The 24,144-nt window shown below is 34.3% G+C and overlaps 3 protein-coding genes and 1 non-coding gene across 10 annotated transcripts; 2 read left to right on the top strand and 2 right to left on the bottom strand.

The window, feature by feature from the left end:
* Nucleotides 1-9,756: 9,756 nt before the first annotated feature.
* On the top strand, nt 9,757-9,965 carry LOC126765651 (small nucleolar RNA U3). Its single transcript, XR_007668511.1, has one exon. It is a non-coding gene; the product is annotated as a small nucleolar RNA U3 (small nucleolar RNA).
* A 2,662-nt stretch (nt 9,966-12,627) lies between these two features.
* LOC126764863 (putative nuclease HARBI1) lies at nt 12,628-18,086 on the top strand. Of its 7 annotated transcripts, none has more exons than XM_050482499.1 (4): nt 12,628-12,983; nt 13,048-13,486; nt 13,553-13,694; nt 17,703-18,086. In XM_050482499.1, the coding sequence occupies exons 1-4, from the start codon at nt 12,859-12,861 to the stop codon at nt 18,083-18,085; spliced, it is 1,089 nt and encodes a 362-aa protein (XP_050338456.1). In that variant the 5' UTR covers nt 12,628-12,858; the 3' UTR covers nt 18,086. The 7 variants fall into 7 exon arrangements, with proteins under 7 accessions (XP_050338456.1, XP_050338455.1, XP_050338454.1 ...); XM_050482498.1 differs by lacking the exon at nt 17,703-18,086 and adding an exon at nt 13,749-14,191; XM_050482493.1 differs by lacking the exons at nt 12,628-12,983; nt 13,048-13,486; nt 13,553-13,694 and adding exons at nt 16,636-16,937; nt 17,002-17,440; nt 17,507-17,648.
* On the bottom strand, nt 14,239-15,428 carry LOC126764895 (uncharacterized). The gene is made up of 3 exons (XM_050482571.1): nt 15,172-15,428; nt 14,919-15,108; nt 14,239-14,865 (listed from the first exon to the last, which is right to left on the bottom strand). The coding sequence occupies exons 1-3, from the start codon at nt 15,180-15,182 to the stop codon at nt 14,239-14,241; spliced, it is 828 nt and encodes a 275-aa protein (XP_050338528.1). The 5' UTR covers nt 15,183-15,428.
* A 125-nt stretch (nt 18,087-18,211) lies between the features above and the next one.
* On the bottom strand, nt 18,212-19,383 carry LOC126764897 (uncharacterized). Its single transcript, XM_050482575.1, has 3 exons — nt 19,127-19,383; nt 18,874-19,063; nt 18,212-18,820 (listed from the first exon to the last, which is right to left on the bottom strand). The coding sequence occupies exons 1-3, from the start codon at nt 19,135-19,137 to the stop codon at nt 18,212-18,214; spliced, it is 810 nt and encodes a 269-aa protein (XP_050338532.1). The 5' UTR covers nt 19,138-19,383.
* Between the last annotated feature and the right edge of the window lie 4,761 nt (nt 19,384-24,144).

Below are 24,144 nucleotides of genomic sequence, written 5' to 3'. Positions count from 1 at the left end.
AATTTAATTAGAATACAAATTTTTCACAATTTAACACGCGTGCCGAATTTCTTTTTCTTTGAATTCGAATTTTCGCAACGAATAAACGAATGTAAACAATCATGTTATCATGTTGTATACTTTTACATACATCGTTTTCCATAAACAGTGGCAAGTCCGAAATCAATTTGTCTTCTTTTGTTTTGTTTTTATAGAAAAGATGTTGTGTGAAGAGCTTGTAATATAAAACAATCAAAAGGCACCGCGGATAGACTCTTTACGCAATTAAATGATTTGTGAGGGTGTGTTAGTAATAAGTAAAAATTGTGTAAATGTGTGGGAGTTTCGGTTACGCAGGTTTTGCTGGGCATACAAACACACACACATACACATATATTTAGTTATTTAAGATAGTTTTAAAATTTGTATATAAGCAAGGAAAATACAAAATAAAATCAGAATGAATAAATTCTCAGCTCATATACATATGTATGTAAGTCTATATTTTTTCCCCACCAGCGGTAAGAAGTTAAGGATACTTATTTGAGTTTATAGTACCATTTGTTCTGGAAGAAAATTATAAATGGTCGTATTGCTTGTTCACCTAGCCAGTTATGACTATTGAATTGTTGCGTTATATCTGGGTAAACACGCTGAATAAGCTCTTATTTTGTGTCTGTGATGAGACAGAAATCTGTTGGTAATGTGATGAATCCGGTCGAAGTGTCCACTGCGACTTTATTATTTGCAATGTTTAACAACTGCTTCGAAAACACATTTGCAGTTTCATCTTCTTACAAAAATGCTCGCATATTAGTTGTTAATTTTAGTTTCTTTGCGTACTGCCACAAATTCGATGAGGGATGCATTTAGTTGGTCAGAAACAGTTTATCGGGGATTCTTGTAGGATCTTGGCCATTGCGCGATTTTTGGCGATGTTGTAAATTGGTGTTTCAGTGGTTTGTATGTTCAATGGTAATTTTAAGGCAGAATGTGCAGTTCACTCGCCTTTATGCAGACTCGCAGCTATTTCAGACGTGCTACATCATTCCGCGATCGGATCCTCGACAAAAACAATGAAATATTGAACGTTTTTTTGGTTCCTCCGAGAGCATCAAGGAATTATGGAATTATTATTCTACCAGATCCACTGTTCACAGCTTCTATCAAAAGGTCGTAGCGTCGGATCATAGTGGAATGCAGCTGGTTCCAGAATCACAGGAACACTGCGTCTGCGGAATCGCTCAATTTCATTATATCGTGCTAGCTGTTTTTGTATTTGATATGCATGAACTCGGTGTATTCTAAACTTATCTATTTCACTGTCACTCAACTCTGACAGCAATACGACTATTTTCTTGATCTGTCCCTTTCTGGTCATCAGTTTGCGAACTGTTCTCTCGCTTTATCGCTTCGCTCTCAGTCTGACATCTTTCGAGCGATTGCATATGAAAAAATATGCAGTGGTTCATCGCTCGTTCTCGCCCAATAGTATCTTTTCTCGGGCGGACTCTGACATCCACCTTCGACAACAGTAATTTAACATGAACTTTATTGAATAGTAATAATCTACATTCATTGATTCATTGATTTTGATAATAATGTGTGCTCCGAGACAGGCTGTGTTGACTCCTTTTTGATTTAAGTAAAAAACTTGAAATAATTCTCAAGAAATGACTACCAGGGGTTTTAAGTGTCTGAAAAATATTGAGTGAGTTTTCCAATCTAAACTTCTAAAGCGGCAACAACATCAAACAGAAATTAAAAACTTATTTTCAATTAATTAAATATTGGTATGTATATATGTTTTGACCATTACCAAATAATTTTTTTTTATTTCCCCTATTATAATAATTTCATAATTATTACACATAATTATATATTTTTTGATGTTTATTAAGGACAACTCTATGAACCGGATAGGAAGGCTGGCCCCGCCATTGTCCGCTTATGAGCGATTTCACTGTACTTGCGGATGACCGCACTACTTCAACTTGTCTATGTAAAATATTTCTTACAAATTCAACATTTGATGTTAGGCAAATTACACGACCGACTACAATGTGCTTCATATCCGAAATATTTATATTAAAATCAATCTAACTAACTCAAATATATACTATATGATGAATATGCTATAGGGAGGTAAATACCAACAGCTCTGATTTTTACCACAGAATAACGTAATGTTAACTGTAACGTTATCGTTCGGAAAGATGTGAAAATTTGCACAATCTTTTGGAAAATCACCGCTGTTTTGCAATTTTATTCGATGAAATAAATTTCAGTTTCTTTTTGTAAAATAATTTTCGGAATTGAAAAAATTTGTTTCGAAAAATATAAAAATCTAAAAAAAATACATCAAAACCATTACTCAGAAAAAATTTGGGTTAACACCACAATCACAAAGTTGATCAACGGTATAGTATTCGTGTACATATTATGTATTTAGAAATTTTGTTTTATTAGTAATCTTTGATATTCCTTCAAAAGATTTAATGAGTGCGAAGCCGCGGAGTGAGTTAATTTTTTATAAAATCAACCAAAAGGACAAAATTTATTGTATTGAGTATTCTTACAAAACGGGAACGAATCAATCAACTACAAATTCAGAGGACTGGGAATAATTACACATGTATATTGGTTGAGCGTATTAACCGATCGGGTTCGGAAATCGACTTCTTCAATTTTCAATAACAATCCAATCCAGTTTTAATCTTACTGCTACCAAAATGTGTCTTGCCTTGTACAGTTTCAGGATTTTATTCCACGAGCTTAACAAGTTTTCATCTTTTTTTTTTCAATGAATCTGTAAGAAATATTTGATTTAAATAAGTTTAAAATTATCTATGGCGGGTTCGATTTGAAAATATAGTCGTTCATCTTGACATTTGAGTGTGGTGCTATGTCATCCGTAATTGAACAATGACTAACCATTAAAACGCGTATATCATTGTTAAACTGTCTCATCCCTTTGACTTGGTAACACTCATTAGGTTGGTTTTTTATCTCATAACTATTACTAGCTAGCACAATTTTTGTTGGAAAAGCGTTTTTTAACCAAAAAAAACTAGCAGAAACTAGAAAAGAGCATAAATTGAGAGCGTAAAAAGCTGAGAGAGTTGTTAATTTCTGCTAGTGAAATCAAATCAGAAAATAGCTACTAATACTTTATGAAGAAACACATGTGTCAAAAAGCGATATTTGACGAATTTTCTTTGATTTTGCTTATTTTCATTATTTTGAATTGTGAAAATAATTTTTTTGGATTAATTTTCAAGTATTGATATGAAGTGATTGTGAAAAACAACATTTTGGTATTTTCTTGCTAGTTTTCCGTTTCTTTACTTTTTTGTTATTTCGCTCTTTGTGAGAGTAACTGTCAATGTTTTTCTTCCTGATTGCTAGCAGCTACTAGCAGTTAAGATACAAAGCTATTTTTAAGGGCTAACATCAGGAATAAGGGGATGTTAAACTTATTCCAGTGTGAGAGCGCCTCAAAATAAGCGTTTTTTATAACATTTTCCATTGTGGCCAGATCAGAAAAAAACTATTTTTTGGGCATTTTAAATATGTAAAACACCCAATTCGCATTTTCCACACCACCTATGAGGTATGCAAAATGGCGCGTTACCGAAGTTATTTTTGGGTGCTCGGTTCCCCAGTAGGCCTATATCACCCATTAAAAATTTATTTACATAAAAAAATGAAAAAAACATAACGATAACAATTCATATACGAGTATAAAAGTATAAAAAAAAAGTAACAAAAACAATATCACTTGATATCACATAATAATACTATACGAGTATGATACTTAAAACTATAAAAATAAACGTACTATATATACAAATGCCAATATTTAAGCCCCAAATTCTAATTTGTAATTAAAAACTTTCTATTCTTTATCGTTCTAACTTTAGAGTCTCTTAATGCGAATCTGCTTAAAAAATATTATTTTAGTATAAAATATTTAGCTCATTGCAACCACTAAAAAAGGAAGATAAAAACTACAAATGAGAAACACACAAAATTTTATTCTTAAAATTGGGTAGAGATAAATCTTTATTTAAAAATTTAGTCACAAAATAAATTCTAATTCTAATAAATAGAGCAATAACTACCTTTGGGTCACAGTCTTCACAACACAAGAAGGGCCTAATATATTTTAATTTAGTAAAAGAATTTCTCCTCATCCTATTTTATGACAATTTCTGTCAAATTCCTCAACAAATTTTGTTTCTAAATTATTAATAAATGCAACAAATTCTTGAGGCGGCTTCACTAAGTTGCATTTATCGATCTGGTTTTGGTGTATGAAGATGAATTCATCAGAAGGAATTTCATCTCCTAAATAAGGTAATGGCAGGAGGCATGTGTGCATTTTAAAAATTTTCAAATAAAGGTAGCCGCAAAAATAGTTAAAAGCATTTTCCTTTAAAAAGTTAATTTCTAAACTACTATCTAAAGTAATGGATCTAACAATGGAGTGTTCGGGCCGTGGTAAACCCTGGAAATCCTGCCAAGAAAGGTCACTTAAAACGGAATCATTGCACACATTAAGAAGAACATTATGGCTATGTTCTGATATAACTGTGGCTTCGGGTTCTAAAGGCAGCTCACAGTTACCTTTTGTTACGATATTTACGTAACGTAAACCCCACGACTTCCTAAATAAACTAGAGAACATGAAAGGTGTTACTCTAGTACCTCCCCTACTTCTAATGTGACCAAAAAAATGCTCTAAGCTGTCCTGACATAGTCGTCTTGTCTTTAGGTAAGGAAATCCTGAGTGTGACAGCAATCGCCACAATCGTCTTAAACTATTAATATTAATTAACCACCCCTTAATAAAATTGAAATTATTTGTTGTGTTGTTTCCTAACTCATCTACGACCCGAATTGTTTTTAAAACTTTTTCTGCCTCATCTAAAAACTGGTTTTGCTCCGGGGAACTTATAAAAACTTTTTTAGTGGGTACAATGGCCTCAGTGAAACTACTATTAAAGATATCGAATAATTTATTAAAAAAAGAAACGAAATCCGCGGTATTAATAAAACTCATACTATTTGAGCTTAAGGCTCCCGAGCTGTAAAGAGAAAGCATACCTGAAGCGACCGTATTACTTAACACTTGAGACGCGAATTTAACTTTCATTTTTTGAAATGTATTGGGGTATATATGAGCATCGGTTAATTTATGCGCACACCGATAACTCGACTTAGAGTCCTGTTTATAAAAATGGACTATATCTGACCAACATACGCGACTATTTTTAAAATCGACTTTATTTTTCATATTTTGTAAGCAGTTTCGACTACATTTTAATAAATGGGGGCTATCGTAAAAAAAACATATTTCCTTACCATTAACATTGAAAAAAGGCCGTGACATTGAAACACCTAGCAAATTGGCTAAATTTTGAAAATTGGTACCCTGGTCACAAACAAAATGGCAAGGAACTAGCCCTATATTTTGAAGTTGGGTAATGGCTTCAAGAATATATTTCTTGAGGACATCCCCTTTACATGAGCCTCTAATAAAGAAATAAGCTAACGGGTGGGACCAAGGTTCCCCACCTATACCTTGCACCATTATGGTCATTGCAGTTGTGGCTATTCTAGATGTGCGATTTTCATCGCCATAATCTTCCAGACCTATCACCCTATCAAATTTCCTATCATACTGCAGATGACATTTCAGTGACATTTCATCACAAGAAACTGATATGAACTTTTGTTCGAAAGAAAATCCCTTACTCCTAATTTGTAAAGACTTTATACTGCTTTGGGTGCAACCTGGGAAACGAGGCCAATCTGCGACAAAATTATGTAACGTAATTTCCGAGGGAAAACTAAGTTGGTGCTTTAGGTAGCGGTAAGCGATTGGCGACAAAAAAATACACCCAAAGCTAAAGTTTTAAGAAAACTATCATATCGCCGACCTTGACTTTGGCGATTACTATTAACAAAACTACTTCTAATACAAGCACCTAACTGAGGAGGAACTTTGCTGCAAACTATCTCAAGAGGATCTGACTTTTCCCTAAATGAACTACTTCTTAACATTTCCCTACATCTTTCTAATTCAGTTGCCATTTGGACCAACTGAGCTTTTAAACTCCTATTCTCCTGTTCTTTTTCATCTAATTTTATTTTTAAAATCCTATTCTCTTCCCTCAATTTTTTTTTCCTATCTGTCCCTGCTGTCAGACCCCTACATGTTTGCGCGGCTTTTTCATTACTATTTAGTAGTTCCTCCTCAAGAAGTGGCAGAGGCTCTAAAATATTCCCGCGGTCTTCCCTTTCTAAAAGCGGAAGCAGCTGCCTCGATGCACCGTTTGCATTTGAGGCAGATGCTTCCATTTGGGGAAAAAAATCGTCAACGCCCATTTCAATAGGGCTTTCAAAAAAAGAATTTGGGGCGTTAAACAATGGCTCAATAATTAAATTTATATCCGGAACGGCTCTCGGACGCAATTTTTTTGCGTTACGCATTTCTTCAGAAAAATGCCGCTCACACGCAAAAATATGTTTAGGTGTTTTTTCATTTTGATCTTCAAAAACACCTAAACGTTTGAGCCAACATTTACGCCTATTAAAAGAAAATACGAAATGTTATATATAATCATAAAATATGTATAATAATAATAATAGTGCAAAAAGTGCATATTTAATGAATATTTTAAAGTACGATTTTTTTTTATAAATATCATAAATATTCAAAGATAAATCGTTACTTTAAAATAATTTATTTAGTTAATTAACGGTAATGGAAACAAATTGACAATTAAGCTCTTAATACGTAGAGCGCGACAGACTGCAAGCGACATTTGTCAAATATTAAAATACACACGTTCTTAAAGACATAGTTATTGAGGCAGCTGCACGACTACATAACTGTGTCCATAAGAACGTGTGCATTTTAATATTTGACAGATGTCGCTTGCAGTCTGTCGCGATCTACTTGTTCAGCATATCACACTTAAAAATACCCGGAATTTCAATTTCATTATCCAATCTATTTTACTTGCACAATTGAAACACTTATTTCATGGAAAGTAAAAGTCACAAACACTTTTTGCACTATTTAGCGTTTTTTACTCACCGTTCGAGATCCGTTCCACTGTTCGGAAAACTGAATATTCTCCCTCCCTCGCTGCAGCCAGCAACACATTTCCTCCAACTGCTGGTTGTTTTCGGCATTTTATCTGTAAAATAAAATAAAAAAGTATTAAATAAATGCAAATTTATTTAATAAAAGTTAAAATATACTCACATCTTCCAAATTATGTGCTGTTTTGCTTTCGCTATTCTTTGAACTAATGGCCGTTACAAATGGAGACAAAAAAATGAAAAATGTCTCCATTCGAATATTAATTTGGCGGGATTTCAATCTGGCCATCGCTCGTTTCCAATTGCTAAACGTCAAAACCTCCTGAACTCGATGAACTGTCAAAGTTTAGGTGGTTTTGACGTTTAGCAATTGCTCTCTCACTTCCAGTGAGAGAGCAGTTAAAGATCTCTTTATCTCTGGCTAACATTTAGCTCTTGCTCACACTAAGCAAGATTCAGGATTACGATCAGGCATGGGCAAAGTCTTAGCAGGTGCTAAAAGAGCGTAAGCTATCGTATACGTACACACACCGATTGTCACTAACACGCACAAGCGAAGAGCGTAAAACGAGCACTTACGATGGAACAAAGCGATGTTAAAATCAGTCTGCAATCAGAAGTTGAACTGAGCAGGTTGATGCGCATGAGTTGTATGCCGTATATAAATGAACACATATGCGAGTATAAACATGGAAGACCAAAAAACGTTTCAGACAGAGTGGGAATTTGAATTTTTTTCTTTTGAATAATTCTGGGAAGCCGCAGTGCTTGTTATGTCAAAAAGTTCCTATAGAACAAGGCTTTCAGACAAACATTTAGAAGACCTGCTTAGAATAAAGGTAGCAAATTTTGATATAAATTATGACGACCTTCTTAAATTTATTACAGAATGAACTCTTTTTTTTTGACACTCGGATAATTGTTTGAAATTAACTGACCTCTTGAAATGTGTATTCATAATATTTCATATTATAATAGCTTTCATTTTCTAATAGCTTTAACTTTATTGAAGTTTCGTTATAGATTTAAAATATTCGATGAATTCAAATATAGATTTATATTTTCTTTTCATATACAAATTTAATCTATTTTTAAGTTTTTAAATGAATTAGATTACTAATTTATAATTAACTAATAACTTAAATTTTATTCTTGCTTGAAATTAAAAATAATTATATTTTATATTCAATGGTTATGCACATATTCTTAAAAATGTGCATATGTATATACATACGTATTCGTAGCATTGCGGCTTCGTGCGACATAGACCTGCTCGTTCGACATCTGCAAGCAGACTGATTATTTTTGGTTGCTGGTATGCTTGGTCCCACAGTAAGCGCACTAACACAATCTCATTATGTGATGCTTGTTTGATTGTGATGGTGCCCATCCCTGATTACGATCAATCACAGATTATTTTCATCTCACTCCTTCATTTATCTGTTGGTGAGTATATAAATTGCTACTCACTATAATTTGACGGTAAAAGATGGCTAATTAGCCAAAATACAATAAAGGAAAATAATACCTTGAATACGGCGAAATCTTACAGGCTAGCCTTCACAACCCTACACTGCAAATAATTTTATTTATGCACTTTGGTTAAAACTGTTATTCCAGAGAACGTACATTTATAAAGAAGGTTCATGGTGTGCCGATTGTCATCACGTTCCTCTTTTTGGAGGGGTTGAGTTTTCCATTAGTGGATTTCACCACAAAAATATTTTTAGCGGATTTCACCAATATTTAACATGAGGGGGTCGAAAATAGCAGAATTGAGCATTTTTATTGTTAAATGAGAAAAGTGATGCTAATTTCAATGTTTACAAATGTACGGTTACAGATTCGCGTATATACAATGCGGAAACGACTATGGATATCATTTATACATAAGTATATATTATGAAAGATAAAAGTATATTTGAGCATATTAGTTGTTAAGCATATACATATGTGCAAGTTGACCCTTTTAATTACACTGTGGAACATTTTTGGGATTATTGTCTGGGGGGTGAGAAATTCCAAGTCAGGGTGATGGTACTAGGTCAGTATAGTAAAACCCTCAAAGGGTTTGGCGTTCGTATGTGTCAGTTTTTGAAGTTATACTTCTTATACGAGTTCGGGAAAGGTTGCGATAGATTCAGGTTGCACAACCTTGCTCAATATGAATCTACGCAACCTTGTCTGCGAAGATGTTCGAGCAGCAAGCGAAGCGGTGACAATCGGCGATCGTTTGTTCGTTTCTATCGGCACAGCTCGGCTTTTCAACTAACATCACAATGTTGCCATGCTTATGCTGTTGTTGTTTTTGTAGAACAATGTTTCAATTTTTGGTTGGTGACATATTCAATTAAAAATAAATTCTGTTGGGATTCGAACCTACGTGCTCGTCGCAACTTTTCAAGCGCATTCCACCAACACCACCATTGACACTTGTATTGCGTTGTCCTAATGATAGTTTTGTTATGCATGAAAGAAATATACAATGGATAGCCGAATGTTACCTCTTTCCTTGCTGCTGCTGCGCATATGTATGTTTGTATGCTTGTTCATTATTGAAGTTCTACTGCTTTTTCTTTCCTTTGTCTTTCATTTCTGCGAATTCTCAACTATTTTATGTGCCTTTTTGTTGAAATACCCTGCGTTGGTCTTTGAAAAATTAAGACTATACTTCACTACAGAAATGATCCTGTGAAGTACGGTCTTCATTTACATTTCTTGGAAATCGACCCACGATGACGAAGTATTTTCGTTTTATCTGACAGCGTGAGGTTAAGAAGTTCATTTCTAATTTTGTCTTGTGGCATATTAGAAATGATGTTTCTTCGAAAATCATTCGCTTACAACGGATAAAACGACTTCTGAGTGGTGATTTTAATGAATGAATTCCTTTTGGTTGAAACGCTCTGCGTTGGCCGTTGAAAAGTTAAGACTATACTTCTCAGGATCATTCATTTCTTCAAAGAAATTAATGACATTTAGAAATATGCATATTTGCATTATTTCGTTGTCATTTCCATATTCGTAGCAATAGAAGTTCTATGGCATAAGTAAAGTAATGGCCGCCGATTGTCACCCCTTGCCGCTGTAGCAGCTTCGCCTACAAACATGCGTAAATATGTATGTATGTATACGTATGATCGTGAATACATATCGACGCAGATTTTTGCGAGAAGCACCAGAAAGTTGTACAATTTATGATTTTTAGCTTTTGCCATCGTTGCGGAAAGGGGACTTGTTGGCAAAGGCATGCTCGGGGAGATAATAAATTATAATAAATTTATAAAATGTGAATTTAAGTTTTCTAGTTTTCTTTCATACAAAATGATATGCATTTCTTGGAATATCACTAAGAAGTAGAACTTTATCCGCGCGTAGGGACTCCACGCACTTTTTTTTATGACCTTTTAAATTTTTTCCTTATCTTGATGTTTTTCGCTTAGTTGTAACATTTTTGCAAAAACGTAGTTTAACATAACTCGCGAACCACTATTATATATTTTTCCAATCCATTAGACGGTTGTAGCACACTATATTTGGTACCCAATTTTCGCTCACTATAACATAAGATAAAATTTAAAGGGTCATAAAAAAACTGACACATACGAACGCCAAACCCTTTGAGGGTTTTACTATACTGACCTAGTACCATCACCCTGACTTGGAATTTTTCACCCCCCAGATTAGCTGTTGTACTGTGTTATGAATTCCATTAAATCTGTTGAAATATAAATAAATATTTAATTAATATAGTTATTATAAGTTTTATACATATGTAAGTATTTATGTATGAATTTATTTTCTTTGGGCATTAGAAGTTTTGATAACATCTTATAACCAAGCCGTCACACAGATTAACATATGCATATAATTGCGTGTACATGTAAAAAGATTCTAAAAAACCATACGCATAATGTTCACATATTCACATATGAATGTAATTTTGTGTGCACGTAAACAAATTTGAAAGAACCATTCGCATGTTTGTAAATTTGTCTACACACAACTTTGTATGTGAATATACACACCCATTGTTCCATACAAAGCGTCACAACATTGTGTTGTTGGTGGAAAATCCAAGCTGTGCGAAAAAAATTAACGAATGGCCGCTGATTGTCACCGCTTCCCTTGCCGCTGTACAGCTTTGCCGTCAAACAAGCGTAAATATGTATGTTTGTGTGTGAGCTTGCATACATATCGACGCAGACTTTTGTGAGCCGCGTAAAAATATTACAAAATATTTTTTACATTCCCTGACAAATACAGTCAATCCCGGTTATGTGTCACAATCAAAGATACAGATTTTTGTGGTTTGTTAAAAATAAAAATATCATATGGCACATAAGCGAGTGCGGATACTTAAGCGAGTGATACTTAAAACAATTGAGCAATTCACAACCTGTCGTAAGCATCGTAAAATCGTAAAATTATAAAAAAAACAAGAGTAAAAATTTATAATTTTACGATTTTACGATGCTTTACCACAGGTTGTGAATTGAACAAATAATTTCTATGTTTTTCAAAAAACAAACCGTGATATGCCGCAAGACATAGGCAGTTAAGAGGGATGATTTTCATTTAAGCGGAGTACTACTTAAGCGGGATTCACTGTACACAAAAATAAGAAGAATATTGAATATGAAAAATTTTTAAACTTGAAATTCGGCAAATAAACTATGTTGTCTATTTTATTCTAATATTTTTTAATACTTATATTTGCGAGGTTGTCACTTTTTCCTTCTCATACATTTCAGAAATATATTCAATTTATGATTTTTAGCTTTTGAAAACGTCGCGAAAAAAGCTTGTGGGTAAGGCATGCTCGGGGAGATGTAATGGCGTCTGCTTTTATGAATGAATCGAATATGCTTTTTGAAAGTACGTTTGCGTTCACGAATGAAAATTTTGTTGTTGTGTTGTTGTTACAAATTTTGACGTCGGCAATTTGGCTGCCATATTGGTTTCTGATCAGTGGTCGGCATGAGAGGATCTGTCACTGTGTTGGTAAGCACGAAAAAAAAGTAGCCCAGTGAGAAATTGGAATTAAAATTAAGCAAATTTTATAAATAATTATTAGTATAATGAAAATTAACAAAATGTCTTTTAAGGATATATTCCCTATTATCTTTAAAAGACTTGGAACATAAAAGGCATTGCATGGCATCAAAGGCATTTAGAATCATAAAATATTTCTCGCAGGGCATATTTGGTTTTGCGCTATAGTTTTGCGTGATGTTAATTCGTTGCTGGCTCGACAACGACTGAACGATAGAGCGTAAGCGTACGTGTGAAGTTAGTTTGCAAAATTTTGCTATGAAATGCCGACCACTGTTTCTGATGCTTTTTCAAACGATTGTTGTTTTTGTAGAGCAATATTTGTAATTTTTGAGGGTGACATATCCACATGTGAACGCATGTAAGTATGTATTGTTTGTGTGGAAATGTCATACGCACATATTTACATATTTAAACATATTGCATGTATGATGACTTTTGAGACTATTGTTGTTTTTCCAGAAGAATGTTTGTATTTTTTGATTTACATGCGTACGCATATATTGGGCCTAATCATTGAATCCGCAACGAATTCGATTTCGATACGATACAGATTTTCGATCGAAAATTTTCATGCAGTCATTCATTCCGTCGATAAACTGCTTTATCAAAAAACACAAATGTCAAACTACATTATCGACGGTAAATTTGACAAGTTTGAAAAATTAAATTGGCTGGGCTTTTGCTTCGTTTATATAAATATTTGAAATGGATACAATCATGTTACATTTAAGTGATAGCGATAATGAGGATGAAAATTGTATACAAATTCGTCGCGAGCGCAGAAATTTGAGGAATAATTCAAAAGACATATTGGAAATGGATGATTATAAGTGAGTATTTAAGCTAAAAACGACATACATAGATAACTTTGTTTACATGCATATACATTTACAGTTTCTTCAAAAATTTTCGCATCAACAAAGGAGCATTTATATACATTTTAGAGGAATACGAAAATGTATGTGGAAATGATAAGAGACAAGGTTCTCTTTCTCCGAAAATAAAACTTGCTGCATGTCTGCGCTTCTTTGCCACAGGCAACTATCAGCATTGTGTTGGAAAGGACTTCAATATAAATGTGGCCCAATCGACATTCTGTGGAATATTAGAGGAAGTTCTAAACATTCTTGAGTACAGACTATGTTCACGGAGGATTTCTATTTACATGAATGAAAACGAAGAATTGGAATCAAAAACATTTTTTTTTGCCAAGTCAAAAATTCCGGGTGTGACAGTGGCAGTTGATGGAACTCACATAAAGATAATGGCTCCAACGAGAGATAAACATCTGTATTATAATCGCAAAGGATTCTCAAGTCTGAACGTTATGATAGTGAGACTTTTATATTTATCTTTAAACTGAATATTTATATATATTCGCTTTTCTGAATGTATATAGGTGTGCGACCACAAAATGCAAATACGCTACGTTAGTGCAAAATATCCTGGCAGTAGTCACGATTCTCATATATGGGATTTGAGTGACATAAAAACTATCAGCGCAACCAATTATCGGAGAGGAAATCCAAATTTAATATTAGGTGAGAAACCATTGATAAAAGTACAATCACCTAATAAAAATGTACGCATTAAAGGAGACAAAGGGTATCCTCTTCAACCATGGCTCATAACTCCATTTAGAGAACCAATCACATGCCTCAGAAAAAGAAGATTTAATACGAATCATGCTAAAGGCCGAATAATTTTTGAGAAAACAATAGGTTTATTAAAATCAGTATTTCGTTGCCTTTGTAGTGAACGAGGACTACATTACGCACCATATAAAGCAGCGCGTATTGTTAATTTCTGCTGTGCATTGCATAATATTCGTTTGCATTTTAATTCTAACGAAAATTTTAATGAGCCACACCTGGATATATCTGAAAATGAATATTCAAACAATGATGACAATGATTTAAATGATATGCCTACCGACGAAGCAAATAGAAAAAGAGAAACTTTTTCAGATATGTTTTAGTATAAGTTCATATATAACTAAATATGTTGAGTTCATTTCTATTAAAACTAAGTTAAAAAACGTAAAAATTCATTAAAATGTAAATATTTTGAATTAATAATAAAAACTTATGGATTATTTAAATGTTCAAGTTCCAGTTCTAGAATTTTTTTTTTGGTTTCCAATTTATCAAAGGCTATTTTTTCCATGACAGCGTTATGTCGCTTCATTTCTTTCAATTTATCCTTCTCATTTTCACTTAGTTTCCTAAGCCACCTGTTTGTGTCGGACTGTTCTTGGATATAGTCTTTTTGATGTTTAATGAGCGTGGCTAACAATTTAGATACATTTTCCTCCATCTTTTTTTGAATATTTATTTGTTCTGTAAGAAGACCCATTTTGTTTATTTTACTCTTTTTATGCGGGGTACAGAACACATCAGCATCTGCATTAGATTCTATGGTCTGGCCAGGAGTCATATATGACGTTTCAATCAAGTCAATGTCAGGCTGGGAATAAATTGACTCAACCGGTCTTTTGCGGGGAGTACTTGTTGTTGGTATTTCTTCCGGAATATTTTCTTTTGAGCATCCAAAACTTGTAATGCCCTTTAATCCCTCCACTGATGCATTGAGTGATAGAATAACACTCACTTCCTCTTCCAGTGCACTTAAAGAAATTTGGCCTGTTCCTGAAATTTGCTTTGCATTTTTGACCATTTTTTTCTTCGTCGCAAACTTGAAATCTGTCCAAACCTATAACTTAGGTAGCTTAATTCCGATAATATACAAATGGTGATTTTTCATACCTTCTTCCATCCAGTTCTGTCCTTGATTGGGGGACCTACTGCGTTTAATTTGTTTGAAATTTCTTCCCAAAAATTATTCAATTCGCCTGGTGCTCTTTGCGAAAATCCTTTCGCTATGTCGGGGTGCAGCTTCATTTCACTTACTAACACTTCAAATTGTTTTTTGTTGGTGTGTTTTTGTCTCTTATCTCTAAAATATCAATTTAAAATATAAATGATTGCGTCATTAGCAATTGTTTTTAAAAATACTTACAAATTATCCATTTTTGTAAGAATTCCGCAACGCACTCACCAACGGATTGATTTCGACACAAATTTTCGATATTGCGGTATCAATGATTTCGAAATTAGCGACATCTATGTGCCGCGGAAAGCATTTTATCAAGTCGGTAAGTGAGTTCACTTCGATCGAAAATTTTATTTTCGATACGGTTTCAATGATTTCAACGCAAATTTTTTCGATCATATCGAACCATATTTCGATCGAAACGGATTCAATGACTAGGCCCATTATTTGTGTGAGAATGTCATACACACATTCATACATATGTGTGTACGTACATAAATATAGAGAAGCGCGCACTTTTTATATTACTGATAAATGATAATATCTTGATTTGAAATTGATTTGTACTTGCATACATACAGTGAGCGCATTTCGTTCAGCCGAATGGCTGGTTGTTCCTATTATTTAACGTTATTCTGAAAATTGCTACGGTACTTTTTGCTTTCTACGAATATTTTGCATTTTGCTTTCGTAACCATTTATTTTTTCAATGTTATTAGTCTACATACATATGTACATACATATATCATACTTAAAAAATTTTTAGTGGAAAGAGGTAATCAGTGTCAATTTCAGTGCGCATTTCGTTTAGCCGAAAAGGTGGTAAAAGTCATTTTACAAAGAAATTAAGAGGTAATTTGTATTTTTTTAGAAAAAATATTACAACTGACACTGCATAGATTTATTGGGTTCATTTAAGTTATTACGTTTTGTTTTTTTTATACCCTTTAAAGCCATGCCGAAGGGACCCTACTTGTCAAGTGAATAGAAAGCCGGAATACCATTGTCTTCGGTAGACATGTTTGCAGCGTAGCGAGTTTCGGTTTCACACTTACACTTCACAATATTTTCTCACTTCACAATATTTTCACACTTCACACTATTAACTCTTGAACACGACTTCACTAGATCAAGTTCTCAACTCGAGTGACTTTACGTCGTTTTCTTCCTTTTGAACTTACCACCGAACCACGCTCGACGATAGCGACGCCACGCTGTCGTCCCGCTAAAACGGTACTCCTCGAAGAGACGACATGCAGACAACCACACTCGACGGTGGAGACGCCACGTTGTCGCCCCGCTAAAGCGGTACTTCTTGAAGTGACAACCAAACACAGCACAATTAACGGCTGATGGAATAATGAGGAACTTAGACTTCTAATGTCTATACACATACACTCACACACGCATACCAATATCCACATACCATTAGGGTGCGCCGACACGGCCATTCTGACCATTACACGACCTCGTGCAATTTTATCAAAAATGCTATGTTACCATTCAATCAACTTATAAAAGTTTATTCAAATGTAATTTCCAATTTTTCATCTAATCTTATAATTTCCATTGACAAATTACATCTTCATATTTCTATTTCCTTCTTAACTAATATAAAATCTTTTTCCTTAACACAGCTCATTTTCACACTATCATTAACCACTCATGGTTTATATTATAATACCCAATGCGCCACACACCATGATCAAAACAATTGTTTCGCACTTGTGCCCACATTATTATCACAAACATCATTATAAGCCCTTAAGGCAATTGTACTGTCTCTTTGAACTTTCAACTTTCTTTATTACTGTCTCTTTCAACAGTGTCTCTTTCAACTTTCTTTATTACTGTCTCTTTCAACAGTGTCTTTTTTCAATTTCTACATTACTGTCCGAGCGCAGAAATTTGAGGAATAATTCAAAAGACATATTGGAAATGGATGATTATAAGTGAGTATTTAAGCTAAAAACGACATACATAGATAACTTTGTTTACATGCATATACATTTACAGTTTCTTCAAAAATTTTCGCATCAACAAAGGAGCATTTATATACATTTTAGAGGAATACGAAAATGTATGTGGAAATGATAAGAGACAAGGTTCTCTTTCTCCGAAAATAAAACTTGCTGCATGTCTGCGCTTCTTTGCCACAGGCAACTATCAGCATTGTGTTGGAAAGGACTTCAATATAAATGTGGCCCAATCGACATTCTGTGGAATATTAGAGGAAGTTCTAAACATTCTTGAGTACAGACTATGTTCACGGAGGATTTCTATTTACATGAATGAAAACGAAGAATTGGAATCAAAAACATTTTTTTTTGCCAAGTCAAAAATTCCGGGTGTGACAGTGGCAGTTGATGGAACTCACATAAAGATAATGGCTCCAACGAGAGATAAACATCTGTATTATAATCGCAAAGGATTCTCAAGTCTGAACGTTATGATAGTGAGACTTTTATATTTATCTTTAAACTGAATATTTATATATATTCGCTTTTCTGAATGTATATAGGTGTGCGACCACAAAATGCAAATACGCTACGTTAGTGCAAAATATCCTGGCAGTAGTCACGATTCTCATATATGGGATTTGAGTGACATAAAAACTATCAGCGCAACCAATTATCGGAGAGGAAATCCAAATTTAATATTAGGTGAGAAACCATTGATAAAAGTACAATCACCTAATAAAAATGTACGCATTAAAGGAGACAAAGGGTATCCTCTTCAACCATGGCTCATAACTCCATTTAGAGAACCAATCACATGCCTCAGAAAAAGAAGATTTAATACGAATCATGCTAAAGGCCGAATAATTTTTGAGAAAACAATAGGTTTATTAAAATCAGTATTTCGTTGCCTTTGTAGTGAACGAGGACTACATTACGCACCATATAAAGCAGCGCGTATTGTTAATTTCTGCTGTGCATTGCATAATATTCGTTTGCATTTTAATTCTAACGAAAATTTTAATGAGCCACACCTGGATATATCTGAAAATGAATATTCAAACAATGATGACAATGATTTAAATGATATGCCTACCGACGAAGCAAATAGAAAAAGAGAAACTTTTTCAGATATGTTTTAGTATAAGTTCATATATAACTAAATATGTTGAGTTCATTTCTATTAAAACTAAGTTAAAAAACGTAAAAATTCATTAAAATGTAAATATTTTGAATTAATAATAAAAACTTATGGATTATTTAAATGTTCAAGTTCCAGTTCTAGAATTTTTTTTTTTGGTTTCCAATTTATCAAAGGCTATTTTTTCCATGACAGCGTTATGTCGCTTCATTTCTTTCAATTTATCCTTCTCATTTTCACTTAGTTTCCTAAGCCACCTGTTTGTGTCGGACTGTTCTTGGATATAGTCTTTTTGATGTTTAATGAGCGTGGCTAACAATTTAGATACATTTTCCTCCATCTTTTTTTGAATATTTATTTGTTCTGTAAGAAGACCCATTTTGTTTATTTTACTCTTTTTATGCGGGGTACAGAACACATCAGCATCTGCATTAGATTCTATGGTCTGGCCAGGAGTCATATATGACGTTTCAATCAAGTCAATGTCAGGCTGGGAATAAATTGACTCAACCGGTCTTTTGCGGGGAGTACTTGTTGTTGGTATTTCTTCCGGAATATTTTCTTTTGAGCATCCAAAACTTGTAATGCCCTTTAATCCCTCCACTGATGCATTGAGTGATAGAATAACACTCACTTCCTCTTCCAGTGCACTTAAAGAAATTTGGCCTGTTCCTGAAATTTGCTTTGCATTTTTGACCATTTTTTTCTTCGTCGCAAACTTGAAATCTGTCCAAACCTATAACTTAGGTAGCTTAATTCCGATAATATACAAATGGTGATTTTTCATACCTTCTTCCATCCAGTTCTGTCCTTGATTGGGGGACCTACTGCGTTTAATTTGTTTGAAATTTCTTCCCAAAAATTATTCAATTCGCCTGGTGCTCTTTGCGAAAATCCTTTCGCTATGTCGGGGTGCAGCTTCATTTCACTTACTAACACTTCAAATTGTTTTTTGTTGGTGTGTTTTTGTCTCTTATCTCTAAAATATCAATTTAAAATATAAATGATTGCGTCATTAGCAATTGTTTTTAAAAATACTTACAAATTATCCATTTTTGTAAGAATTCCGCAACGCACTCACCAACGGATTGATTTCGACACAAATTTTCGATATTGCGGTATCAATGATTTCGAAATTAGCGACATCTATGTGCCGCGGAAAGCATTTTATCAAGTCGGTAAGTGAGTTCACTTCGATCGAAAATTTTATTTTCGATACGGTTTCAATGATTTCAACGCAAATTTTTTCGATCATATCGAACCATATTTCGATCGAAACGGATTCAATGACTAGGCCCATTATTTGTGTGAGAATGTCATACACACATTCATACATATGTGTGTACGTACATAAATATAGAGAAGCGCGCACTTTTTATATTACTGATAAATGATAATATCTTGATTTGAAATTGATTTGTACTTGCATACATACAGTGAGCGCATTTCGTTCAGCCGAATGGCTGGTTGTTCCTATTATTTAACGTTATTCTGAAAATTGCTACGGTACTTTTTGCTTTCTACGAATATTTTGCATTTTGCTTTCGTAACCATTTATTTTTTCAATGTTATTAGTCTACATATATCATACTTGAAAAATTTTTAGTGGAAAGAGGTAATCAGTGTCAATTTCAGTGCGCATTTCGTTTAGCCGAAAAGGTGGTAAAAGTCATTTTACAAAGAAATTAAGAGGTAATTTGTATTTTTTTAGAAAAAATATCACAACTGACACTGCATAGATTTATTGGGTTCATTTAAGTTATTACGTTTTGTTTTTTTTATACCCTTTAAAGCCATGCCGAAGGGACCCTACTTGTCAAGTGAATAGAAAGCCGGAATACCATTGTCTTCGGTAGACATGTTTGCAGCGTAGCGAGTTTCGGTTTCACACTTACACTTCACAATATTTTCTCACTTCACAATATTTTCACACTTCACACTATTAACTCTTGAACACGACTTCACTAGATCAAGTTCTCAACTCGAGTGACTTTACGTCGTTTTCTTCCTTTTGAACTTACCACCGAACCACGCTCGACGATAGCGACGCCACGCTGTCGTCCCGCTAAAACGGTACTCCTCGAAGAGACGACATGCAGACAACCACACTCGACGGTGGAGACGCCACGTTGTCGCCCCGCTAAAGCGGTACTTCTTGAAGTGACAACCAAACACAGCACAATTAACGGCTGATGGAATAATGAGGAACTTAGACTTCTAATGTCTATACACATACACTCACACACGCATACCAATATCCACATACCATTAGGGTGCGCCGACACGGCCATTCTGACCATTACACGACCTCGTGCAATTTTATCAAAAATGCTATGTTACCATTCAATCAACTTATAAAAGTTTATTCAAATGTAATTTCCAATGTTTCATCTAATCTTATAATTTCCATTGACAAATTACATCTTCATATTTCTATTTCCTTCTTAACTAATATAAAATCTTTTTCCTTAACACAGCTCATTTTCACACTATCATTAACCACTCATGGTTTATATTATAATACCCAATGCGCCACACACCATGATCAAAACAATTGTTTCGCACTTGTGCCCACATTATTATCACAAACATCATTATAAGCCCTTAAGGCAATTGTACTGTCTCTTTGAACTTTCAACTTTCTTTATTACTGTCTCTTTCAACAGTGTCTCTTTCAACTTTCTTTATTACTGTCTCTTTCAACAGTGTCTTTTTTCAATTTCTACATTACTGTCACATAATCAATTCATTACTCAATCAAATGCGTCACACGCCATGATCAAAACAACCATTAGTATGTTTTGCACTTGTGCTTGCATTATGATCTGAGTACTCTGCCATTTTCTTTGGCCAGCCATTCATATACTTTGTCATTCTTATTTGTTTCTTTCACTCTCTTTAGTGATTTCAACATTCTCAACATCTTCATTCTTATTTTCTTCAGTAACTTCAACACTCTCAATATTTTCATTTTCGTTCTCTTCACCGTTCGCAACGGATTCTCTACTTGCAACAACATCCTCGGGCGCTTGCGACTCTGGTAACTTTCTTAAATCCTCGTGTGCATATTTATAATTCCTTTTATTGGTTAAAGATTTCAAAATATACCTGTCACCTTCTAGAACCTCTCCTATTTCAAAAGGTCCCTTGAATTTCGGACTTAACTTGGTCTAATGTCTTTCTTCACTTTTAAGTAACACAAAATCCCCAACTTTGTGTCTAACTACTTTTGCTTCATTTTTATCAAATCGTTTTTTATCATAAACTGCAGTGGCTAACACATTCTTTGCAGCTTGCGCTCTTACGTTTGGCAGATCAACAACATTTTCTATGTCACTAGGTGGAAGTAATCCTAATGGGCGTGCTACCTTTCCCAACAACATTTCTAAAGGACTTGCTTTTGTAATGCGGTTGGTTGTACAATTGATTGCCAACTGCACCTCTCCTAACACATTCTGCCAAGACTGAGTTCCAGTTTCAACCGCCGTTAACATATTTTTTAACGTGCTTAAGGTTCGCTCCACTTGACCATTAGCTCGACTTGCACCAGTGGCTATCAAATGCAAGTTTATTTTCTGATCTGAACAGAATTGACTGAACTTTGCGTCTGTAAAACACCTTCCCTGGTCAGCTATTATTCGTCGGTACTCCAAACAATGAAACAGCGGATTGAACGGCTTTTATGCAACTCTCACTGTCTAATTTAAGGCTATGACTAAGATAGACGTATTTGGTAAACGCGTCTACCTGAACAATAACATTCTCCTTCTGGTCACTCTTGCCACTTAATTTTCCTGTAATATGGATGTGGATAGTGTGCCAAGGGGTAGTGACTTTTGGTATTGGATGCAATTCAGCCTGTATTTTCCCTGAGGTGCATTTTGACATTTTGCAAGTGATGCAGTTGTCAACAAATTTTTTAACAAATTTTGACATATTGTCAAACCAGTAAAAATCGTAAGTTTTATCCAATGTCTTATCAAAACCCAAATGCATTATTGACTCATGAACTTGGTTTATAACAGACCATATGAAAGCTCGTGACACCACTGGTAAACAACGTGTTCTGCCATTTCTCTGTATTTTTCGATGAAGAACTCCCGCCCTCAATTCATAGGTTTTTGCAATATCTTCAGGCAGAGAAAACCCTTTTAATTTTTTTACAATTTCGACTATGTCCGAATCTCGACGCTGTTCGGCAATAAGCCAGTTGCTTGAAATTTCAGCTAAATTTACTCTCTTCTCATCGACCAATCTTGTGGCCGAAGTAGACTTTGTCAAAGGAGGATTTCTCGATAGAAAGTCAACATGTGCCATTCTTTTCCCTTCTCTATACTGAATATCGAATGTGAATGACTGCAAATAAGCCCACCAACGTTGTGCTCTGGGGGTTAAATCTTGTTTATTTTTTGACGCTTTTAGAGAGTTGCAGTCAGTATAAACAATAAAGTTCCTGCCCAACAAATAATGTCGAAATAGAACAGCTAAGGTTTCCAATTCATACGAGTGATATCTTGATTCTGTGGGTGAAGTAGTTTTGCTATAGTATTCTATTACTTGAGGTTTGTTATTAATTCTAAGTAATAAAATTGCACCGTAGCCAGTACAACTTGCGTCTGTATGCAATTCGATTGGATAAATTGGGTCAAAGATAACAAGAACTGGTTTTTCAGTAAGAATGGCAATGACCTTTTTCCGTATCTGCTCATGTTCTGTTTTCCAAATAAATTTATTTTTGTCTGCAGTTAAGAAATATAACGGTTTCATTAATTGTGAAAATCCCTTAATAAACTGTCGGAAATAAGATGCTAACCCAATAAATTGTGTGAGTGAATTGATTGACTGTGGAGGCGGAAGAGCAGTCAACGCTACAATTTTCTGTGAATTTGGACGAATTTCACCAGCACTTACATTGTAACCCAAATATTGAACCGATGTTTTCAGAAAAGAATACTTTGTAAGGTTGAATGAAAACCCAGCCTCCGTCAAAACATTTAGAACAATCTGTAATCTTTCTAACGCCTCGCATTTTGTTGAGGCAACTATCATGATATCGTCCATATAGACGATAACAAAGGAATTAGCTAGATCCCCTAGTGCCTGCATTACTAATCGTTGAAAAACCGAAGGTGCGTTTCTGAGCCCGAATGGCATAGATAAAAATTCGTATTGGCCATCTGGTGTTACAAACGCCGTGTACTCAATAGACGCTGAATGTAAAGGAATTTGATAATATCCACTGGCCATATCTAGACATGTAAAGTAATTAGTTGGAGGAGCTATTTATTTGATCTTGTATAAGTGGTAACGGGTTTTTATCAGCGACTGTATTTGAATTTAGCTCTCTATAGTCAACACAAAGTCTGTCTGAACCATTTTTTTTTTCTTAACCAATAATATAGGGCTTGCATAAGGTGAAGAGCTTGGCCTACTTATATTGCATTTTAGTAATTCATTAATTTTTTCTCGAACTAAATCTCGCTCACATGGACTCAAACGATATGGCCCTCTTTGTACAGTTTTTGTTGGATTAATTAATCTTATTTTCATTTCACCAATTCTGACTTTAGTACTTGGGATACCAGTCATAAATGAATTTGAGTACTTTGCTAACAATGAATGTAGTTTTATTTTGTCTTGTCCCTCGAGCTCAGTATTAATATCGGTTGGCTCATTGCCAGTACATAAATTAACAATTTTGGTTCTTGACATTTTAAATTGGTTTGATGAAATAACAATACCAAAACCCTGATTAAGTATTTCACGGCCAATGACAATGTCATTTAGCATATCATCATCGCTTATTACATAAAACAAAATTTCAATACAATTATCGTCAATTTTTACGTTATTTAATATTTGTACAGTACTACAAATTCCATTACTGCCTATACCTTTTAGCATAACAATGTTATTGAATATTTTACCACAAAATTTTATACTTAGCTTTTCTTTCATTAACGAAGATTCCGACCCAGAATCAAATGTGATTTCAAAAATTTGGTCTCTGTGGTTCAGGCAACCTTTAGGTACTGCAACACTGCACTGTTCCACTCGCTT

Source organism: Bactrocera neohumeralis, unplaced genomic scaffold (genome assembly GCF_024586455.1).
Source record: "Bactrocera neohumeralis isolate Rockhampton unplaced genomic scaffold, APGP_CSIRO_Bneo_wtdbg2-racon-allhic-juicebox.fasta_v2 cluster10, whole genome shotgun sequence".
NCBI classification, from domain to species: domain Eukaryota; kingdom Metazoa; phylum Arthropoda; class Insecta; order Diptera; family Tephritidae; genus Bactrocera; species Bactrocera neohumeralis.
Note: the sequence above shows the minus strand (reverse complement) of the source record. Positions and strands in the feature narration are given on the sequence as shown.